Source organism: Leiobunum rupestre, chromosome 2 (assembly GCF_980474605.1).
Source record: "Leiobunum rupestre chromosome 2, qqLeiRupe1.1.hap1, whole genome shotgun sequence".
Classification (NCBI taxonomy): Eukaryota; Metazoa; Arthropoda; class Arachnida; order Opiliones; family Sclerosomatidae; genus Leiobunum; species Leiobunum rupestre.
The window spans coordinates 41,499,139-41,512,170 of record NC_143385.1 but is presented as its reverse complement, the minus strand read 5'-3'; the positions used below and the strand labels follow the sequence as shown (position 1 = coordinate 41,512,170).

General features: G+C 33.2%; 1 protein-coding gene across 7 annotated transcripts in view; it reads right to left on the bottom strand.

Annotated features, from left to right (window-relative positions):
* The window catches only part of sick (sickie), a 363,513-nt gene that overhangs the window by 177,395 nt on the left and 173,086 nt on the right, over positions 1–13,032 (bottom strand). For all 7 annotated transcript variants that reach the window (XM_090165613.1, XM_090165609.1, XM_090165611.1 and 4 more), the window contains exons 4-6: positions 7,618–7,690; positions 5,935–6,124; positions 4,011–4,234 (exon numbers count right to left, since the gene is read on the bottom strand). In XM_090165613.1, the coding sequence (XP_090021739.1) occupies positions 4,011–4,234; positions 5,935–6,124; positions 7,618–7,690 (487 nt within the window). The remainder of the gene's footprint in view (positions 1–4,010; positions 4,235–5,934; positions 6,125–7,617; positions 7,691–13,032) is intronic.

The window sequence follows — 13,032 nt, the reverse complement described above, 5'->3', positions numbered from 1 at the left end:
GTTACTTCTAATAAGACTGACTTGTTTGAAATTATATTTTTGGTTAGTTCTGAATTACATTTTTGGTTTTATTAACAAATTTTAGTTTTAATTGATATTTCTGGCCAACTCGCGTAAGCTCTATTGTGATATTTGAATTTCGTGACAATTGATACAGGCGCCATCTAACTCCAAAAAACAATGGCGTTTCGCTACCTTAATTCCAAAACCAGGTAACTCATAAAATTCATTTTCGATAAAATTCCTCTTGGGTTAATTAAGTTAATGTACAAGGCGATTTCAAATATAAATTTAATATTTAAAATATATTCAATACATCGTAAGGATTATGTGTACTTAAAAGTCCATGACATTTTGGCTTTAGGCTGATTTTGAGATTTTCGAAATGATATCCACCCAGATTTCGGGATTTTCAAGTTGTTTTCAACATTTCTGAAATCATTTTTCACTAGATTGATCGGGATTTGTACAAATGTCAAATTGGTCAAATTTAACATTTCTGACAGCAGGTTTAACAGAAGCTAGGGTTTTATAGGCCTAAGGTAGTGCCTTTGGTATTAGCCTAGCTGATTATTATTATTAGTTAAGTACGGTTAAACGCAAGTTCAATCGTGAAATTTTTGATTTAGTTCATATTCCCGCTAAATGCCAAATGAACGGTCGGCTGCTCCATGGTAAAACCTAGTAAACACCATTTTTTCAAATTTGATCTATTTAAGTTTAGAGTTTTTTCAGTTGGAGCCAGAGGCGATTTCAAAGAAGGGGGTTTCGTGTTTAATCCCCCCTTGTTCGTAGCCTTGACTGTACTAACGTTTCACCCCTACATGACCCCAAGGCCTGTATCACTGAAAAATATTTTCCCGCTTAAATAGTTTTTTATAAGTTAGAATGTGAGGTTTTAAGCCCGCACAATAGGCCTTTCCATAAAATAAGCTACGTTTGCTGAACTGGTTTTTATGTTGCTCAATCGTTACGAAATACGTAGAAGTTCAGTTCAGTTTATGCTTAAAAACAGGGTCTCTCGTCGAATTTACCCGGATGCCCAGGGCTTTTCGTCGAAAAACGTCATCGATACGTTACCCGTGACGCATCAGCACCATCAAAACAAGAAGGCTAACGTTACTTTATAGACAAGCCTATTGCTTTCTTCCGAAACAAACCCGCGATGATACATGATCCCAATCAATATTATTAGCAGGATACTTTTCCGTAAAAGAAATTATACACTTTTGATTTTAAGATATTTTATATATTTAATAATACTACGTTTACGAAATATATCAAAGAGATAAAACTAATTTGGGCTTAAATAAACCCCTCTCTGACTTCCAGATCTACGCAGAGAAAATTCTCAGCTTTCGCAGTATAAAGAGAAACCATAGACAAATCAGTTACATTTATAGTCGCAGCAACACAAACCTTATAATCGGCTATGAACGATCTTTTATTTAATGATGAAGTTCCGATTAAGTTATGCCCCAAAATGACCCGTTTGGATAATTTATGATTTTAAAGCAAGTGTCGGCTCTGTCGTTGCCCTCTGTATTTTTGATTGGGTCTATGTAACGAAGATGGCTATGATTGCTTAGATCGCCGGGAAGGTGCTTCCATCTATTATTGACTTTGAAAAACGTATTGTCATTTATTTGAAAGTCAACGATGACGTGATTGAAACACGTGATTGCAGAAATGCCAATCCAAGCTAAGTTGACTGCGCACGTGATTACGCGAAGCCAATCAAATAAAGGGGTACGTCGAGGCACCTATTTTTGAGGAAATAATTTGCTTGCTCAACTTGTTTCAATTTCGACTAAACTCGACGTTAGTGACATCTCTCGCTCGCCAATGATACTAACCTTAAAATAGGAGCCGACACTTGCTTTAAGTACCAATATTTCTCGCTTTAACCAGCGAAGACAATAAGTGAGTTTCAATAACCGCAACGCCATCTATTGGCTTTAAAAACGACTATATGGACTAGAGCTCTGCGTTTGGAGAAGAAATATCCGTTTTATTGGTTTTTATCCATAGCCGAAAATTATCCGAATAAAAACTTATTTTATAACCTCGAATAATATCCATAAATAAACCGTTAACTAAAATTTATATGAATAATTAAAATTTTGGGGGTTAATTTATCTGTTCTAATATGGATGGTACATTTAACAACAAAGGAAAGCCTGGGCTGACGTCATAGGTCACTAACGACGTCTCTTTTTAGCCCAACTGCGCATGCTTCGGATTTTATTGAAACTTACTCGTTATTCTTTGAAAAGTACGGAATCTTCTACAATCTCTTTTGAAATACCAAAATGAAGATATACCTTTTCATAAGGTCAAACAACAAGAGGTTTATTATAATTTACCAAATAGAAATGTTCCTCTAAGCCTCGATCGGCAATATTTTAATATGCGTTCCATTTGAAATATTTAGAAAACGTATTTATTGTAACAACAGGGCTCCCACCAAAATCTCAAAAAAAAAAAATTGGGAAATAGGGGAACCAAATATTTTAAAGTAGGAACCAAATATTTTAAAGTAGGAACCAAATATTTTAAAGTAGGAACCAAATAGGGACCATTTTAATAAACAAAAATAAGATCTTTATTTAAACTTTTAAAATCAGCAAATTTTTAAAACTGACTTAGTTTTAATTTAAAAAAATGTTTTATCACAAAAATTAAGTACTTAGTTTTAATTTCTAAAAAAACTTTTATCAATCCCAAAAATGACTATAAATTTTTTGTAATAATTCTATCACATTAAATCGGGTTTTTTTTTTCACTTTTCTACGAAATATTTTAAGCCGATGGTACTTTTCACCAAATGTACTAGAAATAGGGTGATTTAGTGACCAAATCCCGATTTTATGGTGGTTTAGGGACATCGAAAAAAAGTAGGGGCTTTTAGGCATTTTAGGGACCTGGTGGGAGCCCTGTAACAAGGCAAATGACATTGGTTTTATTTGTTAAGATTGGAACAATTAATTAAATAAGGTCAGAATAATTAATTAAAGTCAGAATAAGTAATAAAGATCAGAAAAATTAAAGATAATTAGAATAATTATTTAAAAAATTTAGTAAGGATTGGAATAATTATTTTGATTAGGATTGGAATAATTATTTTGATTAGGATTGGAATAAATATTTTTGTTAGGTTTTTAATAAATATTTTGATCAGTGATTTATTTAGGATCGGAATGATTATTTTAATTCAGACTAGAATAATTATTTAATTTAAATTGGAATGAAATAATTATTTAATTTAAATTGGAATGAAATAATTAATTAATTTAAATTGGAATGAAATAATTAATTAATTTAAATAGGAATGAAATAATTATTTCATTTAAATTGTAATAATTATATAATTTAATTTAGAATAATTCATTATTTAGTTAAATTTGACCATCGACCAATTTTTTTAAATATAATTATCATAAATACAACAATTGTTGTTCGATATTTATGTATGCTAAGTGCAGGTCCATGTTGACAACGCAAAATCACAAATATTACGTTTAACGACGATAAATGTTAAGTTTCGATTCAATAAAACAAAGTTATTTAGCTTTCATTTTTAAAGCACTTTAAACGTCTGAACTGGTAAATAATCGATCATAGTATAAGTAGATTATATTTACGTAAGCCCTAATAGTCCAATAAGTCACTACAAGGTGGCGCAATTTCGAAGAAGAACGGGTGTAGTAAATACGATATCCTAGTGCTATACTTAAGTGTTATGTTACTTATGGTTGAAATAACCAAACACCCGATATTTATGAGTGGCTACACGAAACCGCTCTATCGATTGTGTTGAGAAAATTGAAGCGCCGAGTTGCGAGGATAGCGATTCTTACGCCATCTATCAGTAAAATGTGAAACTACGGCTTACGTTTTTAAATTTCCATTTAAGATTAAAAAATTAAAAAGAGTAAGTGGTAATTACCAGTAATTTACTTCACGTTAAACTTTAAACATTCAAAACGAAAATTAAAAATATAACTCACTCATTATTCCGCTAGATGGCGTGAAAGAATTTCTAGTCTGCGATCGATCGTTGATGAGACTCCGTCGCTGTATACTGCCGGCCGCAGCGCCACTAGATGGCGTGGGGATGCCGCTGTTACTGAGGCTCAGGGAAGACGTCGAATGGCCTTTCGCCATGGCGTTGGAGAGGGGCAAGGCGCTGCGTTGGATTTGGCTGGAGGGAGATTTAAACGGAGAAGGCAACCTGAAAAATACATTTTCACTGAAATATGCATTTTTTATTATGAAGTTTTAAAACGTATCTTATTAATTTAAATTAGCGCGTGCCATCTTGGATTACTAATAGCAGTTCCTACCTGGAAAAAACCGGACAAACAAATGACTTTTACGACAACAGCGCCGCTTCGGGGAAGTTTACGGATAATTTCCGAAACTCCCGTAACACGTAGCCTTCTACAAGGCAGAACCCGTAACAAACACTTAGCAAATGCACGCGGAAATGAGTGATATATCCAGGTAGGAACTACTATTATTTATCCAACATGCCATTAAACGTACGGATTAAAAGTATATTAATATAACATTATTTTTATTCGGGGACGATTTTAAGCGTTCTTCCAATCCCCATACTCGAAAAGCAAGTTCCTTCCCCCTTAAATATAAAATTATTTCATTGGTTCCCGGAAACATGTACTTTCACAGGTTTACGCTTCTTTTTTACCCCATCTGGTGGCATAAAACGTTACTATACTCACAAGGAGAGTACCCGAGGTGTTTATACGAAGTCGGGCGTAATGTAGACCTATACGAGATATGAAATTTCCCAAAAGGAGACGTTGCACTACCCATTCGATTTGCCATGGCAACCGAAAATGTTTTTGACTACTTAACACAAAACATTTCCTTTAAAAAAGCACGAAATGGGTAATTTGGAACATTTTTGGTAAATTTCATCAAGTTTGGGTAAATTGGAACATTTTTGGGGTTCAATTGTAACAATGTTAGGGTAAAATAAGGAAAAAATCTTATTTTTGTTTACAGGAAAATATAGTTTTTTCAGTACAAATGTAGTGAAAATCCATGTTTTAACAGTGGAATTTTGGTTTAATAATTCGTTGACCGAGCGAACATTTCTAATATTCCTAAAGTTATTTCTAACTTTGTAGATTTTGAAATCAAAAGATATAATTGCAACAGTTGAAACCCGAAAAATTCCACAAATATAGGAAAAATAGGAAAGTGCTGTAATTATAGGAGGTTGTAAGAACAATTATGAAACATAGGACAAATTATGAAACATAGGACAAATTATGAAACATAGGACAAATTATGAAATATAGGACAAATTATGGAATATAGGAAGAATTATGAAATATAATATAGGAAGAATTTTGGAACATAGGACCAATTAGGAAATATAGGATAAATTAGGAAATATAGGACAAATAGGAAAATATAGGACAAATTGGGAAATATTGGATAAATTAGGAAATATAAGACAACTTAGGAAATATAGGACAAATTAGGAAATATAGGAAAAATTAGGTAATATAGGAAAAATTAGGTAATATAGGACAAATTAGGAAATATAGGACAAATTAGGTAATATAGGACAAATTAGGAAATATATGACAAATTAGGAAATATATGACAAATTAGGAAATATATGACAAATTAGGAAATATAGGACAAATAGGAAAATATAGGACAAATTGGGAAATATTGGATAAATTAGGAAATATAAGACAACTTAGGAAATATAGGACAAATTAGGTAATATAGGAAAAATTAGGTAATATAGGACAAATTAGGAAATATAGGACAAATTAGGTAATATAGGACAAATTAGGAAATATATGACAAATTAGGAAATATTGGACAAATTAGGAAATATAGGACAAATTATGAATCTCGGTACCCGGAAGGATCAATAATGAGACTCACTTTGAGAGCATCATTTCGCCGGCGTCGTTGGAGGGAGCTTTGTTTGGAGCGGAAGCGACTGGATGCGGCTGTTGTTGCTGTTGCTGTTGTTGGACTTGGGCGGCTGCGGCGGCCGCTTTCTGCGCCTGTTTGAAACGAGATAGGCTGAAGAAAAGGCCCAGGACGGTTTTCAGGTTGCCATCTTTAATGTCTGCACACGAAAATCACATTCATTTCATTAATATTCATGATTACTTATTTTTTATATTAATACTATTTACTATAATCGTCGCCTGAGAGCAAAAATTACGTAAGAATTTGGCGGGCATTTTTATAAATATCGATTGAAATATTTGAAAGAGTAGGGGATATTTAAGGCACGCGCGTTTTGAAAAAAAAATATATGGTACAATTTAAATTTATATTTAAAGCCAAAACCACGTAAGTTAGTTTTGCTTTCAGGGGGAGTATTATTAACTTAATTTATTATTCTTAACAGGATTGCCACAATATTTTCAACGTCAATTTTCCTGATTTCCACACACATTCTTTTAAATATTTTCCCTGACCTTTTTAAGACCAAAATCCAACCATTTTTAAATTTATATTTTGCAGATATCGAAAGTTAATATTTTCTTTAAATTATATTTCAGTATAAAGGTTATGTTTTAACAAAAAATATTGTTATTGCAACGTTTAAAAGAATAACCAGAACTTGTAAGGAACTAAATAATAAACACAAAATTCTTCACAGAACTATAGAAAAATTACGTTAATAAATTTTTCAAGAACAAATTCAATTCCCTAATTTTTCAAGAACAAATTCAATTCCCTAATTTTTCAAGAACAAATTCAATTCCCTAATTTTTCAAGAACAAATTCAATTCCCTAATTTTTCAAGAACAAATTCAATTCCCTAATTTTTCAAGAACAAATTCAATTCCCTAATTTTTCAAGAACAAATTCAATTCCCTAATTTTTCAAGAACAAATTCAATTCCCTAATTTTTCAAGAACAAATTCAATTCCCTAATTTTTCAAGAACAAATTCAATTCCCTAATTTTTCAAGAACAAATTCAATTCCCTAATTTTTCAAGAACAAATTCAATTCCCTAATTTTTCAAGAACAAATTCAATTCCCTAATTTTTCAAGAACAAATTCAATTCCCTAATTTTTCGAGAACAAATTCAATTCCCTAATTTTTCGAGAACAAATTCAATTCCCTAATTTTTCGAGAACAAATTCAATTCCTTAATTTTTCGAGAACAAATTCAATTCCCTAATTTTTCAAGAACAAATTCAATTCCCTAATTTTTCAAGAACAAATTCAATTCCCTAATTTTTCAAAAACAAATTCAATTCCCTAATTTTTCAAGAAAAAATTCAATTCCCTAATTTTTCAAGAAAAAATTCAATTCCCTAATTTTTCAAGAACATATTCAATTTCCTAATTTTTCAAGAACAAATTCAATTCCCTAATTTTTCAAGAACAAATTCAATTCCCTAATTTTTTTACAAATTATAATTTTTCACCTTAATCGGCTTATTCAACTACATTATTATTTATTTATTGCCAAGTAAAATGAATAATAATAAATATATTATTATGAATTTTATTTAGCAAACTGAATTAGCAATGAGGTAGATTTGTTCTTCGACTAAACTGAAGATGGCGCCACACAACACTCTGGCATAGTTTGTACCTTTAGCAGTGGCGTCTTCGGTGTTCACACCCAAGTTTCCAAGAAACAGCAAACACGAGTTGATGTTTTCAAGCTGTTCAAAAGAAACAAAATATTTAGATACAATTAGGTGAAAAACATAATGGTATCGCAAATCATGTATGGAACACTAAAGGGCAGAAAATAGATTTTGACAACGGGGAAATTGTCACACGCGAAGATCATTATTTTAAAAGAGATTTCAAGGAGGCGGTAGCTATAAAAACTGTAGGTAAACTTAATCTAGATAAAGGTAAACAAAACTGGTGGGAGTTAAAAATAAATAGTAATAAAACAAAAATTGTGAAATATAACAAAGGTAAAAAATAACAATTTTTTTTTGTGAATTGTGATTTGATATGTAAAGACATTACCACTCTAGTTGTATAATCGACTGAGTTAAGAGACAAGGGGTCTCGCACCCGAAAGCTTGCGATGTAAATAAAAAGGAAAATGTTTTTACAAAATAATTCTTTTTAATTTAATTTAAACTAGCCATATATATTTCAAATTAATTAGTATTTTAGCCATCGCCAAATTAAACATCTACGAATATTTAGATCAACTATTAATTATAAATAATAAAAATATTATCAGCGTAACTAAGTTTAAATTATACTAAGTATTATTTATTAATTCCTGTTTCCGAGTTCAGCGCTCCAAATTTTCAAAAATAAAATTGTCTACAAATTTATTATTGCAACCAATTTTTTTTAATTTATTGAAAACCTACATTAATCTGTCTTAGATTTGGTTCTAAAAGATTTTATATAAAGAATATGTTACAATGTATTGTAAATGCATTTTAAGTACAATCAGAAGTTCATAATTAATTAAAAAAGTAACTAACTCCTTATTTTAAGTCAAGGAGAAGGCACGGGTTTTAGGGGCCCGTTACGATAAGGGCCCGTCACCTTGACCTTCATCAACATTCCCTACCTTGGGGAATATCAATTGGAAGGGCCCTCGACGACTTATTTTGGACCGGGGCCCTGAATCTCCTAGCATGGCCCATGTTACATTAGGGGCCCTACAAAACATCGTACTTCCCTGTAAATATAAATTGGAAGACCTCTCGACGTCGTATTTTGGCCCGGAGCCCTAAATGTATCTGCATGGCCTTGCTTACAATAGGGGCCATACACCAACGTCATCTTCCCTTGTAAATATCAGTTGGAAGGGCCCACGACGACTTATTTTGGACCTGGGCCCTGAATCTCTTAACATGGGCCCGGTTACAATAGGGGCCCTACACCAACATCATATTCCCTTGTAAATATCAGTTGGAAGGGCCTCTCGACGACGTATTTTGTCCCGGGGCCCTAAATGCACATAGGCGTCTAAATATATCGGCGTAACGAGAAACGGAAATACGGAAATCCACTCAGGGACTCTAAGTAGCATCTTTTGGAACAGCGCTTGTCTTTTATATTTAGATTTTTTTGCCGTAAATAAAACTCGAATCTCTCCAAGCAGGACAAAAGGGTCCCCGTCTCGCGATTCTCGACGCGTCGTCTGAGGTCGGAAAAGGCGGCTATGGTCGGCGGAAAAGATTCGCGGGCGGGGAGACAAAGTGCATTGGTGTCGGCTTAGAAGCGGTTTATCTCGGTAGCAGTATGTTTCGCACGTGCCGACGCTGAATGACGGAAGCACGTGCGAGGGAAACCGCCCCGACGCCCCGTTCCTACCCCCAACTAAGACGCCCCCCCCCCCCCCCCCCACGGATGAGAATGGGAGACAACGAGTTGGCCAAAAGGCAAAATATAGTGCGGCGCTTAGGTCGCCATCTGCTAATACAAAAAATCGTGAAATTTCATGATATTTGGGAAATTAAAAAAACGATAAATTTTCCGAAAGATTTATAAATCCGAAGAAATTTATGGAAAAAAAACGTTAAAATTTTTAAGAAATTTATGATTCTGAAGATATTTTTAAAATTAAAAAAACGTAAAATATTCAAAAGATTTATAAATTTGAAGATATTTAGGAAAAAGAAAACGTAAAAATTTTCAAAAGATTTATAAATCTGAAGATATTTCGGAAAAAAAAACGTTTAAATATCCGAAATATTTATAAATCTGGAGATATTTGGAAAAATGAATAATAAAATTTCCAAAGATTTATAGTTTTTGAAATTAAATAGCTAACGGAATAATAAATAAATAATAATAAATAATATCAAAGATTATTATAAAAATGAAAATCATTTGAAAATAATATTTTGAAAATTGAAAAATGTTTGGTTATTATCAAAAGTAGCATAAGACCCAAATGTGTGAGCTGTACCTTCGCGCCTATTAAAATTTCTGGTAAGACCTAGACTACATAACCTACTAGGGTAGTACTCGCAACACCATATTTAGTCTAGGGTCTGGCGCGATTATCTCTCTTCGATTGACACACTTTTGGGTCTTATGCTACTTTTGTTATTATGAATAAAAACTGGAAATAATGGCTTTGAAAAAAATTCGCTAAATCTTAAAAATCCAAGATAATTTTCGTAATCATAAATTACGTGGCTGGCACCTAGGTAATCTCATTAGTACAGTCAAAGGTACGGGCAAGTACACCGATTACGCCGAGTGACTAGCCCCTCGGCAAAACCTAATATTAGTCAATTTTAAAAATCTCGAGTAAATTCATAAAGATTTTAAACCTACTGGACAAATTTCAACCTGACATTACCATAAGGCTGCACACAAAAGGTACGTCTGCACTCCCTACCAATTTCTCCTACCTCTCTAATCAAAATAAATTTAAAAACCAGAGGCGTTAAAAGGTTTTGCCTTGGGACAGATTACAGTTGGAAACTTTGGCTATTTTAATAACTTTTTAATTCCTTCTTGACTCGAAGATCCATTTAGTCTGAGTTTCGCGCGAATACCTATTGCTACGAATAACTCATTTTAATTACTTTAAATATATTTAGGGCTTATTTTTTTTAACCCTTTTCTTTATGAACTTTTCTACCTTTTCGTGTATTTTGCCATTATGTGCATTGCAGTCCATAAGTCTTTATTAACTTTAGATTTTCGCAAATTTAATTCGCCACCACTATCCCCATTTTGAGGCTTTCAGTTGCTACGCAACGAGTTTTGAAATTTTTAATGATTAGGCTTAGCTTCTCGTTTCGGTTTAGTCAACAGTTAGAAATTCTGGCTATTTCAATTCCATTTTAATTAGTTTTGGACATTGGTTCTGAGGCTTACGTCTTTATTTTATGCTCGAGGACCTATTGGTAAGAGTGTTTCGTAAGTTTTATCATTTCTTTAAATTGGAAATTTAATCAGAGTATAAATCTGGCGCCATCTATGACGGCAACCAAGAAGAAATCCTTGTACAGACGTCGAAATGGCTGACACAGTCGGGGAAGACAGGACAAAGGAAGAAGTGTCGCTTCATTCGGGAAGTGAGAAGGACTGTCGAAGGTAAAGAGGGGTTCGGGACGGCGTGGTGCGAGGGTTCGGAGTCCGTCACACGCTCAGTTGGATGCCCTGGCCCTCTTCGCGGGGATTCCGATCACGATCACCAATAACAACACTTTTTGTTCCCTTTTTGGAGCCCGGAAAACCTTTTCAACGTTCAACCTCCGTAAAATTGAACTCTTCCTTTGTTTTTGGGTAGCTAAATTTAATTTCTCTGACTTTCCCTGATCATTTCCAAATCTTTTAACTGATTTTCTAAACTAAAATTTGACAATTTGAAACTAACATTTTAATACACATTTTTTATTTGCAACTAAATTTAAATAGACGCTTCAGTAAATTATCCTTCCAGGAAATCGCCAAGAAGAAGACCTGCAAGTCACTGTTTATATAGTGCTTGTTAAAATAATGGAAAATTTTCACCTTTACGGCAGCAACAAGCGTTCCCTTTTAACCTGGTAGTTTTTTTGACACATTAAGGCTTGGCAAAAACACGACGTTCTGTTTACAGGTGAAAAGTTTCCATTGTTTCAACAAGCACCATATAAACAATACTTAACGGGTCTTGGCTCTCGGAAATATTACTTCTTGGCGATTTCCCTGACTTTCCTAGGATTTCCCTGACCATTTCCAAATATTTTCCTTGACTTTTTAAACCTTAAATTGTAAATTTGAAACTAACATTGTACACATTTTTTATTTGCAACTAAATTTAAATTCCCTGACTTTTCCCTAACTTGCTTACTATTTCTTAAAATTCCTTGATTTTACCTTACGTTTACACCCATTTCAAATTCCCAGACTTTTACATGTTTTCCATGTACTGGAGCTACCCTGAGAGCGTATTTGGGTTACTGATAAGGTATAAGTTAACAGACACAAAAAGTACTACCTACGCCTGATTTAAAATAAAAATTCTTATTTAAAAAATAGCGCCATCTGTTAGGGGCTCGTATAAAGAAAAAACAAATTCTGGACGAAATAATTTGGGGTCTATGAACTATTTTTCTATTGAAAATTAAATAATTGAAATCGCTAAAGTTGCACGAAGGAAATTATGTGTTAAATTGATCGTTTCCGTAAAGCTCTAACTAGAAGCGATTTCGCGAAATATAAAAGAAAACCACTGTCAGACCTAATACAATATTTTTTGCGTTGTCGCCCAAACATCCCCGTTAGGCCTAATACAGTATTTTTGCGTGGACACTCGCCGTCGTAGCGTTTTCACTAGTGTTGTTAGTCGGAACATTTTCCGGAAAATGACCGAGGCCTTTTTCTGGAAAATTTTCCGTTTTTTCGCGAAAAAATTAAAAAAAGTTTTAATTCCATGATTAGTCTAATATTGTTTGCCAATTTAAATAAAGCGGCATTTTCGCCTCATTTTTTCGAATCTAAAAGTAAAACTTAACGTCTAGACTAGTTTAAACTGATTAACAATATAACACTGTTAATGTTTTGTAGTAGGATTACTGATATTAGACATTTTATATCGATAAAAAGGTAAAAACATTAAAAACCCTTAAAAAGTAATTTATGGTTCAATTTTTTATTTTTCCGATTTGCGGAAGATTTTCAGGAAATTTAAGTTTTATTTTTTCCGGAATATTAACAACTCAGCTGAAGAGTAGCTTGAAGTCGCTATACCATATTTCTAAACCCTAATAGACTCAAAGCACCATACATTAGAAACCTTTAACGCCCAAAGTACCTCCTCTAATTTCCAAATATATATCTCAAAAGCACGGCCGATCTAACTCTGACAACAATTACAGGCGTGTTCAAATATCAAATACGCTTTAGTAAGTTGACAATAATTATCGACAGACGGAGCGCGTTGTTGATTATGTGAAACTTTACAATAATAATACATTCGGCTAGCTAACAACGATCCAGAATTCGCTCGATAATGGACCATGTGGCAGCAGCAGCAACACGTCTCGGGTAATGAGAATATTATGGCTATTCATAATGA